Source organism: Trypanosoma melophagium, assembly GCF_022059095.1.
Source record: "Trypanosoma melophagium isolate St. Kilda chromosome Unknown ctg1segment0, whole genome shotgun sequence".
In the NCBI taxonomy this organism is placed as follows: Eukaryota; Euglenozoa; class Kinetoplastea; order Trypanosomatida; family Trypanosomatidae; genus Trypanosoma; species Trypanosoma melophagium.
Genome location: NW_027125132.1, coordinates 344,796 through 366,861, shown reverse-complemented (window position 1 = coordinate 366,861; position 22,066 = coordinate 344,796). Strand labels below are relative to the sequence as shown.

Sequence of the window (22,066 nt, the reverse complement as noted above, 5' to 3'; positions counted from 1 at the left end):
GAGCAAAAGAAAAGACGATTTTTTTTTTCTACAGGATGTTTTGCCAGCTTTGACAAAATGCTGGACAACGTGTAGAAGGTGGGAATATGTTTCTTTTCGCTACATTGAACGTTATTGTTAAAAAAGGAAAGTGAAGGAAACAGGGGAAGAAAGCCAAGGAATTAAAACAAAGAAAAAAATATGGGCACACTTGGTTAATGAGAGAATGTAAATTAAGCTATTTACTTCATTTTCTTTGAATAATTCTTTATTTATACTCGTTCTCCTTTTTTTTCTTAGTGGTCCGTTACTTTCTTCTCCTTTTTTTTTCTCACATGCGTCTAAATGGTGTATTGGAGTGACTATATATATATATATATATATATATATATATATATATATATATATATATATAGGGGCAATAAACCTGAGTGTCGATACACCTCTTAGGAAATGTACTACATCTCTCTCTTTCTTTTTTTTTTTCGTTTTTTTTTTTTTCCTTTTCTGTTATTTGTTATTTTTTTCTTTCTTTTTTATCTCTCTACACAGAGTGTGTGTGGTGAAGAAGGACAAGCGTGAAGAAGAAGAGAGGGAGCGAGAGAGAGAGAAAGGAAGTAATGGAGGAACGTGGAAATTTCGTCTTGACAAATGGCACCCCCCCACAGGCTTCCTTCCCATCACGAAATGGAAAGACGCGAACACTCGGCGCAACAGATGTGAAGAATAGTGGAGAAAGGGCCTGCAATGTACTTCCAACCATCCCCGCCGCATCTCAACAACAACAACAACGATCTGCAAAGAACATGGAGGGGAGTAGAAACCCATTGGCCTTATTAGCCTCTGAGAGTCGGGCTACGGCGCAGCGAAATATTGCACAAGGGCGTTGGCGAAGTGCACTGCTAGAGCATGAAGTAGCATTAAAGGAATTGGTTACAAATAATATGGCAACTCCCCCAACTACACTGCGATTAATGAAGACTTTTCAAACATATGATGCCGTGGTTCGCGTAGTGGAAGATCAATCACCGGAGTTAGCACAATTGTTGAAGATGTTTCGTCTTGAGTTTAGTCGTGCTACCTTTACTCGTCAGAGTCTCGATAACGTTATACCACAACTCGGTACAAGTGTTACAAACAACAGTAATGGTAATACCGGCAATAATAGTAATAATAACAATAAGATCAATCTCAGTGTTAACGAAGATGATGTCCTTGATGATCAAGAATTGGGACTTACATACTTTGAACAGGTGGATGTATTATTACGTGAGAATGCGGCTCTTCGCATGGAAGTAGCACTTGGTAATACCCGTGAAGCAATGGCCACGCTTAGTAAGAAGGCAGAACGATTGGCAGAGATGGTAGATTACTATGAGAATGAGGTAAATCGACTTGAGCGTGAAAATGAACGATCTGCTGAGAGTTACCGCAAAGCGAGAAAAGAATTGGATGAACAACGACAGGTGAACACGCAATTAGTAGACAGATATGAAGATGATAGACAGCGATTGCAGCAGGATAACAAGGATATGCAATTACGATTGTGTCGACTACGTAAGTATATTGGAGAACGGGAGTCTACTGCAGTGCGAGATGCCTATAAATCTTTTAAGGATAAGAAGATTGCTGTAATGACACAGTTATTTGACGCGGGAGATGAGCGGGTGGCGGTCTTAGTAATGCTCAGTCAATTAGAAAGTCGCGTCAATGAGGCGCTGGATAAATACGATAAAGAATTACTCCTCACAGAGGAGTCGGAGCGGGCGGAACACCAGAAACGCATGTTAGGTATCGTCTCTGTATTATTAGAGGAAATGCATCTCTCAGAGGAACGTTACTCACGCCTGTTGCCACAACGTAGACCGATACGCTCCGGGGAAGAACAGGATGAAACAGACGCGTATGTTTCATTATTAAGTGATTCAAAGATGTATGATGCTCTCATGGCTCGAGTTGCCGCACAAGAAGAGAAAGCGGCCGCCACCACAACAGCCACAACAGGCGTAGGGGGAAATACTAATATTAATAGTAGTAATAATACGATAGTAATAGGCGATGGTGAAACAACGGCATCTAGACATAGTGGGAGTGAAGAGGCGGTGGGTGTGAATAGTACGCACCCGTATGGAAATGAGGGAAAAGAAACAGAGGCCACCAGCGCCTCACTTGCCGCCTCTTCTGATAATTCGAGTACACAAATCTCACGCACCTCGCAGTTGAGATTTACGAATAGGCGGCAACGACTAAAACAGCAGAAGCAAAAGCAAGAAAAGGAAGAGGAACCGTCAGTGAGAGGAAAAGAAGATAAATCTGAAAAGGATCAACAACAATTACAATCACAACAAGAACAACAACAAAAGGAACAGTCGCAAGAAGAAAGGAAAGATTCACAAGGAGAACAAAGTTCTGCCGAATCTCCAGATGTTGTGATACAAGAAGCCACCCTAGATGCGTTATCGGTTGTGAAGCAAAAACAAAAGGAATGGGTACTAAACATATTTGGAGCAGCCGTAGACACAACCAATCTCTTAAAACGTGTTAAAGAACACGGAGGTAATGAAGGAAACAGAACGGAACAGGAACAACTTTTACGTTACTTTATCTCACATCCAATGTTAGACGTAAGTAATAATAAATTTCAATGTGGCATTGACCTTTACGCCGGACCAAGTCCACAAACACAAGCTTTTCTATGCTCTGTTATGGATATTGATCCAGTATTACCATTACATATCCCACAAGGAACAAACTTTATGCATGTTAAATATCGTAATCCAATGCGATTAGAAACAATACGTGAGATTACAGATGAGACAGCGGCATCAGAGGCGGCGGCTGCAAATTTAGTAGCTCTCGATACCGTAGATGAATGGGGTGGTCGAACATCTTTTATGCGAAACCAAAAGTCTGAGCATGAGACGGCAGTAATTCCCGATCTTGTTCACAATTCTTCTATATTTAATCAACTCACTAATGCCGCTGGGCAGAAAACGGCTACAAAGGGGGCGGCCGCCACATCCTCGTCTACAACGGCGGCAACCGTCTTTGAGCGATTAAATCCACTCTCACCCAATCGATCACCGGAATGGTTACTCTATCAAAGTATGTTTGGTGGATACCGACCACTAACACCACGACTTATAGATATTGCTTGTATTGATCATATTCTTTTAAATTCTTGTGAGCGTCACTTTGATCGAGCAGAAGAAAGGTATATGCGGTGTCTTAGACAAGCACGTGGTCGGGCAACCAATACTCAAATGACGTTAAATATGGCAGAACGCTTTTTTAAAGAATCCTATGTACTGACAGATTTTCAAGAATCTGTTATACGAGAACTAGAATCTCGTTACTGCTATCCAGAACTTGTGGCAAAAACCTTATATGAAATTCTTTGTTATCTTGATGCAACCGCAAGTTTTCAACCACTAGTTGATTTATATCTTAGTTGTATTAGAGGTTTTGAATCTCCCACACGTATTCATTACATCACCTATGTGTTGTATCAACTAAGCATCAATTGGCCCTCATCCAATCCAGAAGAAGCCGTATTAAAGGAAGATGTACTTGCACTGTTAGAATATATTTATAAGCGATCCTCACAAGTAACTGCTGTGGATGCTAGTGAAATTTTAACGGAGTATCAAATGGCCACACGATCAGCCTCTATTACGCTTAATTCATTACGTCAATACTTGGTGACAGTCATGTTGCACTTTGAAGATCCATTATTGTTGTATTTTAATGGTCTACTTAGTTACCGAGCAACCTCAAGTGCTGTTGTGGAAATGAATTATGAACAATTTGAATCTGCGCTAAAGGATAAATGGGAGGAAAAAATTGAGGGAAGGTTACGCATTCGATACCTTGCGGCATCATGTGGGTTTAACAAGAAAGCAGAGCTTTCAACGAAAGAATTAGCCTGTGTGGCAACCAGTATGTGGAGTTCAAGATTATGGACGAATATGTAAATCAAAGTTTATTGGAAATAATGATATTTTTCTGATTGCTCTTTTTTTTTTTATATTAGTGCGTTTTTGTTTTTTTTTTTTTATTTTATTTTTCTTTGGAGCAACGTCAAGAGAGTATGCAACTAGTAACGGAGATAAAGGGTGATGACAACATTGACAATGTACACCGCTAACCGTTTTATGAAGAATACTCTTGTGTTTTTACTTCCTTTTTACTTGTTTTACTCCTATTGCCGTGTATTGTTCTTCTTAGTATTATTATTATTATCTGTGTTATCATTTATTATTTCTTCATGTATGTCCCATATATTTTCTCTAATATTCTAGATACACCTTCTTCCTTACCTCTTTTCTTTTCTTTTCGGGATGGTTTCCCATTGAAATAATATGACGAAGGACGAAAAAGTGAATTTGCAAAGAAAAAAAGAAAGGGGAGTTGGGTATTGAGTGTTGTTGTTGTTGTTATGAAATCCACTCTAATTTTTGTTTATTTGCTTATTCACTCTGTTCACTAAAAAAGGAAATCAATAACAATAACAATAATAAAACGAGAGAAGAAATGTCGAAGGAAAACATGTCTTCCTGTGGTGGAAAGCTACGACAATCTACTCTCGATGCCTTTATGCATCCAAAACCAGACAATAATACGACACTCGATTCTCTTAATACAGATAGTGAAAGAATAAATAAAGATAGTAATAGTGTTCCTAATAGAAATACTATTATACTCCCATGGTCACAAGAGAATCGCTGCATGAAGAAAGAAACAGGAGAGGTTTGTCAAGCATGGGATATAATTACTACCGTTATGAGAGAAAAGGACGTATATACCACATATAGTCTGCGGCGGTTATTACAGGCGCTTCTCGTACGCGATTCTAACAATTTAGTTTCGTCCAAGTGGAAATTTGATATACTTTGTTATGTTATTGATGATATGATGCTTCCACGAGAACGTGAAGATTTCTTTGATGCAACACTACCGTGGATGAAGCAGATTGTGATAAATGGTCCATTACTCATTCCAACGAATCAATTACCGATCCTTTCTCAAGGTGAGACTAAACGTTTACTTTTTACGTATGAAGAAGTCACAACACTTATGGCATGTGGTTTCTTTTCTCTTTTTCCTGGACGTTTCCCTTATTGTGGCAAAGGACGCGAGAAATCAAAGAAACTTGGACCATTTAATTTTGTACAATTATTCTCTTTAGCACCCAACGAGCGAATAGAGAGTCAACGTGCCAAGGTGCGATGTTTACTTCAATATTTTATTGATTGCTCTCATAATATGGATAGTGTAAAAACTGGATTAGAGTTATATCGTGTTGGTTTTTCCTCTTTTCCTAATTTTCACTGTAGTACGGCATTAATGCAGAATGTTATTACGCGTGCCGATGGATTTATTGAGGAAAGTTATGGTAATCTTCAAGTTGATTTTGCGAATAAATTTATTGGTGGTGGTGTTCTACGTAGTGGATGTGTTCAGGAAGAAATACGATTTGTTACATGTCCAGAATTAATACTCTCAATTCTTGTTTGTGATTCATTACAGGATAATGAAGTATTATTTATGAGTGGTGCGGGAGAGTATAGTATTACAAGAGGATATGCGAATAGTTTTCGTTTTCTTTACGGCAATTCACCCCGATATGTGACGCTGACAAGGAATGCAATCCTACCAGGGCATCATCAAATGATGGTCGAGTTAGTGCCCACCACACGACAAGAAGGAACAAATAAAAGTTGGATTGTATTACGAAACACTTGTGTGGTCGCTATGGATGCAGTAAATTACAGAGGATGTGCAGAAAAGCAATACACTTATGAATTTATAGTACGTGAATTGCGAAAAGCATTTGTGGCATTTAAAGGCGTAACGGATAGTACGTTGACTTCTGTGCATACTGGTCCTGTTGCGACTGGAAACTGGGGATGTGGGGCATTTCAAGGGGAGTTGCAGTTAAAGTTAATGATACAATGGTGTGCGGCTTCACAAGCAGGACGATCACTTATTTATTATGCATTTTGGGATGATGCTTTTTGTTGTAGGTTTCAGCTGGTCTATGAAAAGATAAAGCGAGAAGCATGGACGGTGGGAAATGTACTTGTTGTATTACTTCTGTTTGGTCAAAGCTGTGAGCAGAGACCATGTCTGTTGAACGGTGGATTATTTGATTATATTCTTTCTACACCAAGATGGCGGTGTCCCTCATTACAGTGAAGGGTATTTAGGGTATCATTCTTGGAGGAAGGGAGTGTAAAGTGGAGTTAATAGGATATTTTATTATTTTATTCTTTCATTTCTTTCAATTTATATACATATGCACAGAAACACATTCATATTTATATATGCTTCCTGGTGGTGGTGGTGGTGGTATTATCACCATGGGATGTTGTCGTTTCTTTTCCCCATTCTCTTTATTCTTTCTCTCTCTCTTTTTCTATCTAATTATATATCTAATCATCTATTTATATCTATATAGCACCCATATTTGTTAGTGTTTGCACGCATGCAGTCAGGCTCCGTTGATCCCGCCACCTTCTCACTGCGGCCGGAACACAAACAAAAGTTCCGTCCTGCCGATATACGCCCCATCGTTCGCAGTATCATCGAATCACGGTTGGAGGGTGAAACGTACCACGCCGATGCAATGCAAAGCATCAGTAAAGAAGTTGCCGATACGGTGCGAGATCGCATTCGCGCTATGGAGTTGGAACGGTATAAGATTATGGTGCATTGCATGATTGGAGAACAGCGGGGACAAGGCGTGCGGGCGGGATGTAAAATGTTTTGGGACTCCGACACGGATGATTACTTTGAAGAGGTGTACATCACAGAGGATCTCTTTGTTGTGGTTACCGTCTTTGGACTCTATCAGTACTAGACAGTAGTGAGAAGGTGGGTGGGAAGAAACTTGAATGAAAAGAAGAAAGAGGGTGTTAATGTGATCTTTTTGTAATGTTGGAGTCTTTTTTCTTCTTCTTCTTATTTGGATAGTTTCTTCTTCTACTTGTTTGTTTTGGTTTGGGGTTTCACCTTTGGAAAGGTGTTGCTTTTTACCGTATAGTCTCTCTTTCTCTTTCTTTTGTGTGTGTTTTGTGTGAATTAGTTGGAGTAAACAGCATCTCGAAAAAGTAAATGCATAAGAAAAGAATGATAAGAAACAAGAAAAAGATGAGGGAAAGAGAGTGTATATGTGAAGCGTGAAGACTTTTGCCTGTTGAGGTGGTTAAAGTTGGCGATTTTTATTTCTTTTCTTTTTTTTTTTCTCTCTCCTTGTGTAGTAGTGGGGCTGCGGCAATAGAGCACATATAGAGAGAAGAACATGTAATATATATGCATGCAAATAGAGGTGTGGGAAAGAAGAAAAGAAAAAAGAAAGAAAAAAAAAGAATATGTTTTTGCAAATGATGAAGAGCTCTAATATGGTCTACAGTTCTTTTCTTTTTCACTATTATTGTTTGATTTCTTATTTACAGTAGCCTCGTTTCTTTATTGTTCTTGTTGTTATTCCCATTGATATTTTTTTCTCAATGTGAGGTGACTCAAAAAAAAAAAGAAATAAACAGAAAAAAAAGAAGGAAAAGGGGATGTTAAGTGTTAGAAATAAGGCCCCTCAAGCAAAGACAAAAGATAACATTATTCCATGGACTTCTATTTCATCCGATCGCGTTGATAAATCCTTTTGGACGGCCTTAATGGAATTCATAGAACCACTGAGTCAATCCGAGTTCCCACTGGCAAGTACAGAGTTTTTTAGTCTTCATTATAATAATAGTGCCCGTGCTCTAACGGAGACACCGACAGAAACATCGCGAGGTTTAATAAGTAAATCTACTGTTAATGCAGCGAATGAACTTCGTAGTTATTATGATGAAGTCTCACTGTGGAATCCTCTGGCATTGGCAGTACGTCTTGGGTTTGGGGCAAGCGTTGTGATTCAACAATTGTTGCTAGCAAAAGAGTACAATTTGGTGAATATGTTGTTTGTTGTTTCATGTCATTCGTGTGGTTGTGATATGCTGCGGGCAAAGGCCGTTAGTGAGATTTGCTTTCGTGCGACTTATCATCAAACAAATATTATTCGATGCCCAATGTGTACCGAGTGTACAGAAGTAACGGCATTATCACAAGTGGGTGTTTTCTTTGAACCACGCCATCCATCTCCCTTATTACGACGCATACATCACAGATTATTCTGGAGTGATGAAGCCATAAAGCGAAGACTTGAAACGTTTTTTTGTCCACCAGATGCGGCCTTTTCATTTCATGTAAATCTTCCAAAAGGTTCATATCTACTTATTGCATCCGGCTTGGGATTAGTTCTCCATCTTAATGTTCATATGGGTGCAGAGTATCTAGAACCCCGAAAACCCCATCACACCGTTAACATATTACTACATAAGTATTTAAAAAAATGCAGTGGTGGAGATGAGGGATCGGATGAATCTGATAATTCCATCATTGATGTGGATCATGGTAAACTAAACCTTCAAGTATATAATGCCACTCTATATGGAACTTACTTGGATCTCTGTATTAGCTTTGATCATCGATTGGAATTCATGACCCTCAACCCACTTGTTCTGGTGACTGCTCCACTTGTACTGAAGCATCTCCCACGTGGGATGCGATCTACTTTATTTCATTACTTTATTCCCAGACCACCAGGCGCGCGTACTTCAGGCGTATATGTAGTCCACACCTTTTCTCTTCAACCAGAGGAATTTGAGGAACCCGATATGGGCGGAATAGACTCTGTATTAGCCGTTATACGAGAAGTACATCGTTATTCACTAGAAGATCATCATGGAATGCTTTTATCTGTTGGGCGTGGGGGAAGTATATTTGAATCTCTGTTTTCTTCCTTTACGGCGGCCTTGGCGTCTTCCTTGTGTTTAGCGCAGCGTGTTATTACACGACTTGGTGAGGATGTGGCTAGTAGTTTATCGTCTGTGATTGTACACGGTGCAATGCATATGTCATCCTTTCAAGGGCAATATGATGATGGTGACAATAGATGTTCTTCGTATCCCGACATACAAATTACTGGACCAGTTATATACGCCTCTCTACATCCACCCATTGTGGAATTAAACAATAATAATGATAATGATAATGATAACAAGAATAAAAAGAAAGAAGAAAACAAACAAGAAGAAAGTGAAGAGGTATATGAACAATGTCAACGTGAAAACTCTCATTATCTCCGTTTTGAACTTCGATCCGTATCGGATAATAACAACATGGGTGTATGTCTTGATTCGCATGCCGCAGATGATGATATGCTTTCGTACTTTCTTTCATTTCTTGAGGAACATCTTTCTGGGCTAAAAGTACTACGTGAACCACAGGCTCTTGTTGTGATTGTGCCTTTGTCGACACTTAGCGCCAAACTAATGCTTTCTACGCTGATTGCCCCTGTCATGTATGAGAGGAAATTGACTGGTCCTTTTGGATAAAAATAAAGAAATAAAGAGAAAATACTTTTTGATGAAAGAAGAAGTAGAGGAGGGATGTGAAATGAGTCTCTGTGAGTAGAACTGATAAGAAGATGAGTGCAAAAAGATTTTTTGGTTATAATATATATATATATATATATATGAAATTGTGGAGGGTGTAATGTCCTTGTCTTCCCTTTATTGGAAAACATTATAAAAACATTGTATTGCTTTTGTTTGTTGAAATATAAAAGAACATGCAGCTTGTAATTCTTTTTGTTTTTGTTTGTTTGTTTTGATTATTTGCTTCTCTCTTATTCTTTCTTTTCCCTATGGGCTTCTGTGTATTGATGTTATTTTTCTGAGCAAAAGATTGTATGGAAAGAGGATTTCTTCTTCCCATTGCACATTTTCTTTGACACTACTATCATAATTCACTATATTGGTAGATTCCCTTGTTGGATTATATATACACATTCTATTTCTTTCTTTCTTTGTTGAATTCCTCTCGTTTTTTGTTTATTTCATATTTAATAATAACATATATACAGACTCTCCTTTCACTGGGGGTTGTGGAAGAGTCACACAGAGAGAGCAAAGAATAAAATAGAAACGTACATTTAAACGGGTAAAACAATCATAAAAAAAAAGTAAAGGTTTTCTTTTTTTTCTTCCTTAAACGAGTATAAATCCATGCGGCGTGGGCAACAGTCTGTGTTATTATTACTAACACAAGAAAAGACAACCACCTCCTCCCCTGTTGTTGCTGTTAATCATCATCATTATTACTATTATAATCATAATAACGTATTATATTCTCAATCTCGATTCCAATCTACATTTGGAGAACAGCGTACAACAGCCAGGCGATCGAAACAGGCTTATAATCATCCATTAGCACCAAAAGATCCCGCCGCACGCAATATTGTTATCCCAGACGCCGTTCACGCAAAGGCACGATCACGCGATGTACTTTCACCTGAAATTCTACAAAAACGAGCGCAGCGGGCGCTCCTAATGCAATTGCAGCAAAATATTATTTGGGAAGGTACGGTTATTGATGATGAACGACATGATTTGATTCAACACTTTACAAAACTCCGTCAGAATTACAAGTATCGATCTTCTAAACAGATGATGATAGTGAGTGGTAAAGAAATACTGCGTGAACTCTTTGAAGCGGGATACACACCACGACATTTACTCGTTCGTGATGGTCAAGATGTACCCGCATGGACAAAGAAAAAAGGTGTGAAAACTGAAATTGTACGTGTGAATCGTCATATTGCAGAAGTTTGTGCACCCGGTAATGATGGATTTATAGGAGATTTTGATATTCCACCACCACCACCAAAGGAAAATCTTATTGCAAACAAGCAACGCTTTGATCGTGTGCTTGTACTAGATAATGTAGATGATCCTGGTATACTTGGTACACTACTACGTACAGCGTCTGGATTTCAATATGATGCTATTATTACAACCAATCACTGTGCAGATTTGTATGATCATCGTGTTATACGTGCGGCTCGTGGGGCACATTTTCAGAATTCTGTACCTATTTATACCCTTAAGGATGAAGATGGGGATAATGTGTATGGGATGTTAAATCATATTGTGCAAAGAAACAAACTCTCCACCGTCTGCTTTACACCTATTCATGATGAAATGAAAAAAGAGAGTAAAAGAGATGAAACCAATACGAATATAGCTGAAATGCGTAAAGTTTCACAGAGTTTGTCTAGTCATACTCGACCTGTACAGCAGGAAACACTTTCGGAGTACTGCCGTAGACGCTTTACAGATGAAAGTGTACAGGGACAAATGCTTATTGCTGGTCCAAATCATAAACGTAACTCGGTTCAAAGATGGTCAAGGCAAATTGCTTCTCCACTCACACAGTTATTACTAGATGAGGTGCCGCAAACAGACGCGTTAGTGGCGTTCTCTGTTGTTCTTCACGCTTTACGTCCCCATGGCAATTGGGATTATCTTCCAACGCAAGATCCACAAAATGATGGAAATGCTTCTATGGAGTTACAAATACAAAAAGCATCTGTAGATATTGGAGCTGATCGTCTGGATTTAACGGAACACGATCTCAACCTTGATGAGGATGAACAGGTGGAAAAGGCGAACTTTGATAATGAGTTTATGCGTTGGCGGCGTCTGCAGCGCGGTAAGATGAGTGATTATGATCGTTGGATGGATGCAGAGGAAAGACGTGTAAAAGAAATGGCGGCAAATGAAAAGAAGAAAAAAGCGGCTCCGTGGTCACAATTGCACTGGCGAGAACAGAAGGGAGCGGCAGGGATGCCGTCTGCTGTGCCTAATATCATTGATGAATATCGTATGCCACTTGATCGTGATGCACTTCGTGAGGAACGTGAATTAAGTGAGAATTATGTGAGACCTGGAAACTACGACTCACGTGTATCAGACTAGTTGTTATTGTTTTTTTTATATTTTTTGTGAAAAAAGGGCGTCGTCGATACATTTGAGGTGAGTGTAGTTTTGTTTTCTTGTTGTTATTTTTTTTTTTCAATCCAGAGGTTATACATATATATACGTGGGTATAATTTCCATTCATTGTTTTTTTTTCCACTTTTTGTTCCTTTTCTTTATTCTCGTAAATAATAAAAGAGGTGGCAATGACGCTTTACTCAATTTATATCTTTAACCGCTATGGTGATAATATCTTCTATTTACAGTGGAAGCGCACAAGTGCGGTTCAGGAAGGTGAGGCTAGTCTTGTGGCTGGTTTTATCTACACCATGCAGCATCTCTCTTCACAGTTATCCTCTACACGATTGGGCGGACTGCGGGCTGTACAGACTCCACTGTATAAACTTCACTATGGTGAAACGATAACTGGTTATCGTGTAGCACTATTAACAGATAGGGAAATGAGTACACCACTTGTGCAGGGTATTTTTATCGAGATGTTCCGTGGTATATTTCAAAAGGCCGTGACACGGGATCCAAATTACCGTCATGAACCGGGTTGCATGATTACCTCTCCAGACTTCACGAATGGATTAGAAGAACTTTTCCGTGAAAAGAAGCTTCTTTAATTCTATATACTTGCTCTGTTCTTGTTATTGTTGCTATTGTTATTGGTATTGCTTTTCTCGTATAGAGAGAGAAAGAGATGGATGGTGGGAGGATGTAAGAAGTGCAAGTTGGCATAAAACAAAGAGTGATCTACCGAAACCGAACGAAAGAACTGCGAATTTTTGAAGTGTGATGATTCTTCGTTTCAAAAAAAAAAAATCATCTTTTTCAAAAATATACCATACAAGGTATTTTTGATATGAGTTACTGGTTCTCTATCTATCGGTTTGTCTCTCGGTCTGTGTGCATGTGTGAAGATATTTCATATTCTTGTTTATGCTTCTTTCTTTTTCTTTCTTTCTTTCCCTCTCTCTCTCTCTCTCATATATATATATATATATATATATATCTTTTTTCTATTTAGTAGAACCATAAAATGGATGATGGCACGGGTCATCTCATACGCCCTCACTCCATTATCGGCATGGGGGCGTATGGTACTGTTTTCAAGGCTTTTCGACTGCCCGAAGAACACGGCGATAATGAAGAAATGTGGCGTCTCAGTGCACAGGCAGTGGCCGTAAAGCAAACCATACTAACTGAAGTAACAGATGATATCACCGTTGTTTTAAAGGAAGTCTCATATCTTAGTAATCTTCAACATCCTAACATTGTTGCGTACTACACGGCGTTTACAAGTCACCCTAAGTGTACAAGTCCCGTACGGGCCACTCAACAACCCGCGCAGAAAAAAGAAAAACAACAACCACAATCACCACAAAAACAGTCTGCTATAACAAAGTCTCCTCGGGAGGCTGTGAATAAACCGTCTATAAGTTTTGCAGAGGGACCATCCTTGTGTATAGTAGAAGAACTTGTGGAAGGGGCATCGGTTGCAAAAGTACTTAAAATGATTTTTGCTGGTCAAATCCCTAAACCCATGGCAGAAGGGGAAATTGCCGCCGTATTATATGATGTTTTACAGGCTTTATTATATATTCATACCGAGTCCCGCCTCGTCCATCGTGATATTAAACCACTTAATATGCTTTTAGATCGTAATAGTCGTGCGGTAAAATTGTGTGATTTTGGCACCTGTGCAGATATGAGTCAACAGGCGGGTCGTTACACTGTTATTGGTACAATTGGCTGGATTGCGCCAGAAGTATTAGATAGTGGTATGATGGATCACCGATCTGGTCGTATTACATCACACAGTTTTCCTTCAGATGTCTGGTCACTGGGTGTTTCCGCACTTGAGATGGCACGACCAAAGGCACGCAAACAGGCACTTTCGGAGTATATAAAAGACTTGAGTGCGGTATCATGTTCTGTTCAACCGAATGTAGATACGGTGCGAAAAAGTTTTTTAAATGATAAATTGCCTTCTGGACCTTTGCGAGATTTTATTGCCTGTTGCCTCCGTAAAGATCCAATTATTAGACCTACCGTTAAACAACTACTGCAGCATCCATTTATTGTGGGGAATAATGTTACAAATACAAGTGAGAGGCAAGCAAAGATATCATCTATTCTTTCAGCGGTAAGTCTAGCAAGTAAGGCGAATACAAACACAGAAGAAAAAATGAATGATGAAGGTATTATTCTTCCACAATATGCCTCTTCTACCCTTTCAAAGAATCGTTGTATGGAAGCTATCGCGGCCATTAAACGAGACTTCTTTGCTGCACAAGCTCCACTTTTAGAAAAGACTCGTACCGCACATTATTCATGGTGTTTACCTGAACAACTCACTAGTATGATTTCATCCAATGATTACCGTTATATGCCAACATTTTCGAGACCACAGGGACTTGGACAAGTACCTTCTTCACCTGTTTCATTAATGCAAACACGAGGGTCAACACAACTTAAACCTCTTTTCGATTCTGTAGTACTACCAGCAATAGAAGAAAGTCGAGGGATTGTATTAAGTATTATGAGAAAATACCGAAAACTTGGTGGAGCACAAACTGCTGATGGTTGGACAGGTATTGATCGACGCAGTGATGCATGTTATGCACTGGATGAATTGGCATGTAAAAACTTAAAACATGAACATTTTATTATGTTATATGACGAACTTTTACGTACTTTTAAAGCTGCTTGTGTATCTATTCCGGATTTTGCGATAAACTTTATGTCATCGTTTATGCAATCATTAACTTCTTCAGAGGAAAATATACAAACCCTGCAACGATTTATTGCCTATATTCATCAGTTACAGAAGGATGATCTTATGCATGCCCATCATGGTCAATTAGAGCCTACAGACTCTAAAATGGCAATACCCAAAAATGCATCTTCGGTTTCACGCCCAACACATAATACAATGGCTTTCGCTGCAGCAGAAGACTGGTTACGGTTTCCACGTATGCCACAGTCAGCAGGAACTATGAATAGTACTAATAATGGAGATGATACAGGTACGGATTCTATGCGACAACAAACTCCACTAGTGAACCCATCAGCGTATCTATTTAACAAATGGTTAAAAGGTAAGCAATTAAGTTCAATGGGTTCATCATAATACGTGTTGAAAGAACCAATAAAGAAGGCGAAAAAAAAAACAATGGGCGTTTTATAAGGAGTTTTTGTCTGGGTTTTTTTTATTATTATTTCTTGCTGTTTTTTTTTTTTTTGTGTGTGTAGGCGAAGGGGTACATTCTTTGTTCTTGTTGTTGTTATCCTTGATGATTATTATGGAAGTGGTGATGTCAGAATTCATTCTATCTAACTTATGTGTTGTAGGTATTGCTTTCAGTGTACAATATATATCTATATATGTCTGTATGTATCGCTTTGGTTTTACTGGTGATTGAAGTGCTTATAGTTATTATTTCTTATACACCTTGTACCTGTTGAACCCTTGCTTTCTTTTTTTTTTTTCTTTCTTATTCTCTTTCTTTCAAGTGGTGCTTAGGGGAATAGGGTAGAGAACAGACGGTTCTTCTCTTCGTTCGTTTTATCTCTTTTTCTCTCTTTTTCCCTCTCTCTAGTTGAGAATCCATGACAAAGCTTGTACGCAAACTTAAACAGATGGCCAAAAAGAGGGCCCATCGCAAGACCGTGCAGAAGCGAAGAATGGAACGTGAACAGAAAAAGTTGGAAGATATTGAGAAAAAGAAAGCAGAACAATTAGAGCGGGAAACAGATCTCGAGATGCAGCGACTCGGGTACGGCAGAGATGCCACAGAGGGAAATGTCGAATCAACCACAACCACAATGATAACAACAACAACAACATCAGAAGAAGGAAAGACGTTAACAAAAGAGGATAATAATTCGGAAATAAATAAGAAGATTGTGCGAGTGGTGGGTGGACTCGTACTGGAGGCCCCGCAGCGAAAAGCAAAAAAACAAATAAGCCGCAAACAAGTAAAGAGAAAAGAAAAGGCACAAGAGCGTGGACGCGATGTTGCAGCGCGGTTAGATAAGAAGTGGGATTCTAAAAAGCGACGAGTAAAGATGCGTGCACAGATTCGTAATTTAGATCTTCATAACTAAAAAGAAGAAGAACGAATAAAAAAAACAAGTAATGACGCGTCTGTGTTGAGGATGAGTATTATACTACACTTAAAAATATGGTGTCTATGTTGTTTTTCTTTTTTTCTTTTCTTTGTTTTCTCTTTCTTTGCTATATTTACTGGTTTACTTTTTTTGTTTGCCATGTCTCTTGCTCTTAATTTTTATGGTACTTGAATGCTTTCTTCTCTTCCTTCTTCTTTCTTTCTTTTTCACCTTTATTGGTTTATTTTTCTTTTAATTGAAAGCCTCTCCTTTTTTTTTGTTTCTGCGTCACGTGTGCGTTTTTGTTATTCTTGTTATTACGAGTATTCTGAAATGGACCCGCCACTGGACGAAGATCAATTAACAGTACCACCGAATAGAGAAGAAGGCCCACCAACACCTTCTGCAATCACAACGGCTGCTTCTACGAATACGCCTCATCATAGTCCGGAACAGTTAGCAGCCGTTAATTTAGATGTTCGTACAGATTATAACGTTGATACTCATAATGATGGGAATGAATCTTTTTCGCTTCCTACACATCTTATGAATGAGGATGATGCGACATTAGCCGTTGAGGATTTGTTTGGTGAGTTGTTTGAAGTGGGGGATCAGAGACCGGTAGATCCTGTCCTGATTGACACACGTAATATTCTCCTAAACCTCTTTGGCTCCTTTATTCGTGAAGAAGATGTAGACTTTGAAGATGAAAAGCAAACAAAATTGATAAAGGAAATGGCAGATAATAAAGCTGCAGCTCGATTTGCAGTGGTAGAAAAGTGGTTTGGTGAAGCTGGTGCTGCTGCATTGGAGGATCAACGTATTGAATCCTTTGGATGTCTGCAATCTTCTTTACCAGATAAACCAGACATTGGTCCATGTGAAAGATTATGGCTTACTGACATGCCTAAAATTGCCCCTAATCGTCAAACGCTTCATATGGACCCGAAACCGTTTCTTCCATCTTCTTGTACACCATTAAAAAATACAGATCGTATGCTTTATACTACGCAGAACGTTATTCGATGGGCTCATCATCAAGGTACAAACACATTTATGAGTAATGCTCGTGTGGTTCGTTGGAGTGATGGAAGTGTGACGATGCATGTTGGTAGTGATTTATTCACATTGCAACCATCAAAGGAGAGTGCTCTAACGATGCTTGCACGTCCGGCCGTTGTTCGTAAAGGAAATGTTGGAATTCCTGCAATGGTTTCAGCACTTAATCCAGATGAACATTTTGTAGTAGAAGGTGCTACGGCAGCTTCTATTGAGGAAGCTGTTATTGCTGAAAGTGCACAATTTCGTTCAGTTTCTACACAGCATAATCTCGCATATGCTATTCCAGCACTTCCAAATATTAATTGGAATAATATTAAAACGGTTAGCAACCCTGTTGAAGAGTATATAATGAAAGAGTATAATCGCCGACAGAAAATAATTGAACAACGAAAGAAAGAAGGACGACCTATGACTTTAACGGAACAAATGGAAATGGAGAATGAACTTCTCCAACGACTGCAGACTCTCAGTGCTGAGGAACTTTTGGTACAACAACAAGAACAACAACGGGAGGCCGCCCTACGTGCTGCTACTCGACAACAACCAACATCACGTAGGAGTCGTTTTGATAGAAATATGAACCTTGAAGGTGGAGTAGATGTTGTATCAGGTGAAGAAATATTTCAAGGTAGAGAAAGAGAAGATAATAACGATTATTATGGTGATGATGATAATGATGATGGGGAGGAAGATTACGAAACGATGTTGGAAAATATGCGGCAGAAACGTCAGCGTGAAGAAGAAGCAGAAGATAATGAGCGAATGCGTCGTATTCAACGACTGGAAAGTGCCCAGGTGTCTCGTTACAGTCTTCTTATGGATGCATTGCGTGAAGTTATCACACATCTCCCAGCCGGATCGAATGCACGTGGTTCCGTGCAAGGAACACTGGACTTTCTAGGTACAGGGGCATTCTCTGCTGGTGTTGTGGAGAAGGAAGTGCCGTTGATGATGGAGGAAGTGGCAGAGGAGTTCCCAGAGTTAGACTTATCTCGTGTACGGCAGGAACTCGAGAAGTTACACAGGTGAGTTTATTTAGAAAAATCCCCACCCACTCTGTTATGAGAAATAACGATTGAAGATGAGGCAAATCAAAACAACATTGAGAGATATATATAGAGAGAGAAGGGGAAAAATAAAAAAAAAAGAAAACTCTGAGGAATGTGTGTGGGATCTATGTTGGTTATAGGGGAGGGGGTTGATGAGTGGTGGAGATGATGAGATAAAGAGCAGTTGGTCCTTATTTCTTTTTTTTTCTTTCCAGCACACGTCCCCTTTCTGGTAAGTGCATAAAAAAAGATGTGGTGGTGGTTATAATGATGATGGTTATGATATTGATCGTTAGGATCTCACTCCCATCAAACCCAATAAGCAAACTAAAACAGAATGTTTACTCTTTAACTCTGTTTATAGATATTTTTTATTTATCTGATTTATCTCTCTATTTATTACATTTCTTGTTAATATTATTCTTCGTCTTAATTTTTTCCCTTCATTCTCCTAACTAACCACGTCATCACATATCTTTCGCTCTATCGACAATATAGGGCATGAAGAGTGCTCACACAGAGAACTATAGAAAGAACGATAAAAAAAAAAGAAAAAGGAAATATCCAATCAAACCAAGCCATTAATATTGAGTTACTAGTAGTAGTAGTAGTAGTAGCCGTGTAGAAATTAACCCCACACGCACAAACTTTTTTTCCCCCATTCATTCGAAGTGAATGTGCAGTATAGAACGCTTTGGCCTTAAGCGGCCCCGCCCCGCTCCACTCTCCACTACAGACCCTCTTCCTATTTATTTAGATTATAACGCCACAACACCACTCGGAGAAGAAGCGTGGGCGGCCATCACCGCCGTTCATAATGTGTGGGGAAACCCAAGTTCTACACATCCGTACGGTATGGCCGCGAAGTATGCATTGGAGCAGGCGCGACAGAAAGTAGCCAACGCCATAGGGGCAGAGAGTGTGGAATCTATTATATTTACATCAGGAGGTACCGAATCAAATAATATCGCTATTGTTGGTGGAACATTGGCATTGCATGAAACATACTCAGAGCGTTGTCGTATCATTTGCACTACAGTCGAACACCCTGCTGTGGAAAATGTGTTGGCGTATTTGCAAGAACAAAAACATATGGGGTTTACAACGCACCGTTTCCCTGTAAATGTGAAAACTGGATGTGTTGACGTTAATCAATGGCGTAAATTTTTTCTTGAACTTCCAGGAGGTCCTAAATCGGTTGCATTAGTTTCTGTTATGCATGCAAATAATGAAATTGGTTCAATTAATCCTATTAAGGAGATTGTAAAAATGGTAAAAGAAGTGTGCGGACCTGAAGTTATTTTTCATACAGACGCTGCACAAAGTCTAGGAAAAATACCAGTTAACGTGAAAGAAATGCAAGTGGATTTGTTATCCATTTGTTCACATAAATTTTATGGACCAAAAGGAATAGGTGCGCTTTATGTGAGGAATGGGATTCAAATAAAAAATGTTACCTATGGTGCTGGTCATGAAAGAGGGATACGACCAGGTACTGAAAATGTAATGCTGGCAACCGGTATGGCAGAAGCCCTTCATGTGGCATGCAAAAATTTATCAGAGAATTCTAAAAATATGCGAGAAACACGTGATGAACTTCTTCGCGTCATGGAAGAAGAATTGGCCAAGGTTGGAATGTGGTATGTAATAAATGGAAACAAAGATTGCGCCCTTCCTAATACGCTTAATCTTGCTTTATACAAGGAAAAGAAAAACAAAACACGCGTGTATGTATCCGCACAGGGAATCATTCTTGCTGTGGGGAATCAAGTTTGTATGTCTGCTGGATCCGCCTGTCATTCCTCTGCTGAAAAGGTTGAAGTCTCATCGCCGTTAAAAAGTGTCGGTGTTGACTTGGACCGGGCGGTGGGAACTCTGCGATTATCAACGGGGCGGGGAACAACGATGGAGGAGGTTCAGCGGGCGGCTCGTATTATTGTACGCCGTGCTGCCCAGCACTTTGGTGATATGGAGTACTGAATTTTTTCTTCTTTTTTAATTTTGCAATGAAGTGATGATGACACACCATTATACTTGTTGGTGTTGTTGTTAAAACTATTGTTTTGATATCTACATTGCAATAGGTAAAATAAAGAGAAAAGACGAACAATCAAAAGGGAAAGAGAAAAAAAGGGGGCACAGTAATAATTTTGTTACTAGTGTGGATGGTACTTGTTGAATTTGTTTGTTTGTTTGTTTGTTTGTTTGTTTTTTGTTATCACCATTCGGTATGGACTTTTTTTGATTATTCTTATTTTATTTTTATTGTCATACATATCAGTACACCTACAAGCATGAAATTATATATATATATATATATATATATAATTATATGTTTTTTAATAATCCTAGTAATTCTTTGCTTTTTTTTCTTTTCTTTTTCTTTACCGTTTGGTTTCTCTTCTTTGGTAAATAGATGTGAAGAGTTATGTGTGAAAACGATTCATCGTATCCTGTTTTAGATAATGTGTGGGAAATCGCACAGCATCTCTCAGATAGCGATGATTTACCGTTTCTTCTGCAGATTGAGGATCTTCAAATGTCTATTGACTACTCCGCTTCACACCATAATTGTTGTTGGACACGTGCTATGCTTCACCCAATATGGGAAGCTTTTCAAAAAAATCGTACTAATTTAATGGATGAAAAAATAAAAGATAATACATTAACTCGAGAATTATTAGTTGATTCTTCTTCTTCTTCATCATCTACGTATACGCCACTGGCGTCTATGTGTACGACTCTCAGTGAACTTTCAGAGTCTATCCAAGTTTTATTTGAACGTCAACAGCAAGAACGACCACTATCTAGTGGTGTGAATCGTATACGTTATATCTATCACCCACCTTCTGTTATACGTACTGGAAAAGGTATTACTGGTAAAATTACGATCAAATTTTCTCTTCATAGATCTGATAATTCCGATAAGGCATCAGGAAATAAGTTATTTCCCTCATTTATTGCAGTTGAACCTACTGAATCTATAGCTTCCTTTGTGACTCTTTCTGTATTGGAAAAAAGGCGACGTTCATCAACTTGTGCACTGGCACTTTTACCTTTACAAAGCATTACTAATGATAATAAAGTAGCCGTATATAGCTCTTTTGACGCAGAACTACACTTTAATACTACCCTACCAACTAACGTATCATCTTCAGCATCATTATACAAGGAACCTTGGGCATTTCGTATATACGCCGCTTTTTACAATTCTTCACAGGAACAGATTTTACTAGATGAGCCTTTCATTCATCTCTGTGAATGGCGACCCAACGTAACACGAGAGGAACGTTTCGCCGTTATGAATCCGCAGATGGACCCTAATGTAGCTTTTTCTACAGAAAAGCGACATCGTGCCACTATGCAGCGACATCTAAAGTCCGCCATTGAACGTATGGATGGTGCGGTAGAAGTAGGAGGGGCTTCAACTCCAGCAATACGATCTACATTACGTCATATTGCCACTTTACAAACATTACAGTCTATTCCTATTGAAGCATGTACGCAAGCAGGCAATAGTACACTGGCGGCAGTGATGCCTAAAGATATTACATGGCCTTTAAATCTTGTGGTTGGTGATTCATCTGTTAAGAGATGGCGGCCTTCTCCTATTCCTGGATCATCATCATTGGAGAGGCTTGCGTGTGAAATGAAAAAATTGGAGGAACACCTTAGTGAATATGGTAATGATGATAGTGATAATGATAGAATTAAGAAAAAAAAGAAAGTGGAGGATAAATCAGTATGATTCTCACACATATGCTTTGTTTATCATTATTGGTTAATTTTTTTTCCTTGGATCAAGAAGGTGCTTCCAAATGTTTTTTTTTCTTTTTTTGCTGTTTCTGTTTCTTATTTTTCTAAGTTTGTGTTGGTAGTGTTGTAAATATTATTTTCTTTAGTTCATTTGTTTTTGTGTCTTTTTCATTTCCCCTGCATATTTCTCTTTTATTATTGTTATTATTGGGTTCTGTGTAGTTGTATTGCTGGGTT

The 22,066-nt window shown here is 38.9% G+C and overlaps 11 protein-coding genes across 11 annotated transcripts; all 11 read left to right on the top strand.

The window, feature by feature from the left end:
- Positions 1 to 599: 599 nt before the first annotated feature.
- LSM04_001461 (uncharacterized protein) lies at positions 600 to 3,953 on the top strand (the record flags this gene model as incomplete). Its single annotated transcript, XM_067335308.1, has 1 exon — positions 600 to 3,953. The coding sequence occupies one exon, from the start codon at positions 600 to 602 to the stop codon at positions 3,951 to 3,953; it is 3,354 nt and encodes a 1,117-aa protein (XP_067194994.1).
- Positions 3,954 to 4,512: 559 nt separating this feature from the next.
- Positions 4,513 to 6,177, top strand: LSM04_000686 (Poly(ADP-ribose) glycohydrolase; the record flags this gene model as incomplete). The annotated part of the gene is made up of 1 exon (XM_067335307.1): positions 4,513 to 6,177. One exon carries the CDS (start codon positions 4,513 to 4,515, stop codon positions 6,175 to 6,177), a length of 1,665 nt encoding a protein of 554 aa, XP_067194953.1.
- Positions 6,178 to 6,466: 289 nt separating this feature from the next.
- LSM04_009007 (Tctex-1) lies at positions 6,467 to 6,841 on the top strand (the record flags this gene model as incomplete). Its single annotated transcript, XM_067335306.1, has 1 exon — positions 6,467 to 6,841. The coding sequence occupies one exon, from the start codon at positions 6,467 to 6,469 to the stop codon at positions 6,839 to 6,841; it is 375 nt and encodes a 124-aa protein (XP_067195456.1).
- Positions 6,842 to 7,547: 706 nt separating this feature from the next.
- On the top strand, positions 7,548 to 9,419 carry LSM04_003622 (uncharacterized protein; the record flags this gene model as incomplete). Its single annotated transcript, XM_067335305.1, has 1 exon — positions 7,548 to 9,419. The coding sequence occupies one exon, from the start codon at positions 7,548 to 7,550 to the stop codon at positions 9,417 to 9,419; it is 1,872 nt and encodes a 623-aa protein (XP_067195122.1).
- Positions 9,420 to 10,091: 672 nt separating this feature from the next.
- On the top strand, positions 10,092 to 11,843 carry LSM04_001121 (tRNA/rRNA methyltransferase; the record flags this gene model as incomplete). The annotated part of the gene is made up of 1 exon (XM_067335304.1): positions 10,092 to 11,843. The coding sequence occupies one exon, from the start codon at positions 10,092 to 10,094 to the stop codon at positions 11,841 to 11,843; it is 1,752 nt and encodes a 583-aa protein (XP_067194973.1).
- A 206-nt stretch (positions 11,844 to 12,049) lies between these two features.
- Positions 12,050 to 12,472, top strand: LSM04_003090 (Trafficking protein particle complex subunit; the record flags this gene model as incomplete). The annotated part of the gene is made up of 1 exon (XM_067335303.1): positions 12,050 to 12,472. The coding sequence occupies one exon, from the start codon at positions 12,050 to 12,052 to the stop codon at positions 12,470 to 12,472; it is 423 nt and encodes a 140-aa protein (XP_067195090.1).
- A 416-nt stretch (positions 12,473 to 12,888) lies between these two features.
- On the top strand, positions 12,889 to 14,982 carry LSM04_001369 (Protein kinase domain; the record flags this gene model as incomplete). The annotated part of the gene is made up of 1 exon (XM_067335302.1): positions 12,889 to 14,982. The coding sequence occupies one exon, from the start codon at positions 12,889 to 12,891 to the stop codon at positions 14,980 to 14,982; it is 2,094 nt and encodes a 697-aa protein (XP_067194987.1).
- Positions 14,983 to 15,461: 479 nt separating this feature from the next.
- Positions 15,462 to 15,959, top strand: LSM04_005777 (Ribosome biogenesis protein Alb1; the record flags this gene model as incomplete). The annotated part of the gene is made up of 1 exon (XM_067335299.1): positions 15,462 to 15,959. The coding sequence occupies one exon, from the start codon at positions 15,462 to 15,464 to the stop codon at positions 15,957 to 15,959; it is 498 nt and encodes a 165-aa protein (XP_067195249.1).
- Positions 15,960 to 16,295: 336 nt separating this feature from the next.
- On the top strand, positions 16,296 to 18,053 carry LSM04_000362 (Leo1-like protein; the record flags this gene model as incomplete). The annotated part of the gene is made up of 1 exon (XM_067335298.1): positions 16,296 to 18,053. The coding sequence occupies one exon, from the start codon at positions 16,296 to 16,298 to the stop codon at positions 18,051 to 18,053; it is 1,758 nt and encodes a 585-aa protein (XP_067194933.1).
- A 695-nt stretch (positions 18,054 to 18,748) lies between these two features.
- On the top strand, positions 18,749 to 20,053 carry LSM04_001325 (Aminotransferase class V domain; the record flags this gene model as incomplete). The annotated part of the gene is made up of 1 exon (XM_067335297.1): positions 18,749 to 20,053. One exon carries the CDS (start codon positions 18,749 to 18,751, stop codon positions 20,051 to 20,053), a length of 1,305 nt encoding a protein of 434 aa, XP_067194982.1.
- A 448-nt stretch (positions 20,054 to 20,501) lies between these two features.
- On the top strand, positions 20,502 to 21,821 carry LSM04_002507 (uncharacterized protein; the record flags this gene model as incomplete). The annotated part of the gene is made up of 1 exon (XM_067335296.1): positions 20,502 to 21,821. One exon carries the CDS (start codon positions 20,502 to 20,504, stop codon positions 21,819 to 21,821), a length of 1,320 nt encoding a protein of 439 aa, XP_067195061.1.
- Positions 21,822 to 22,066: the final 245 nt, after the last annotated feature.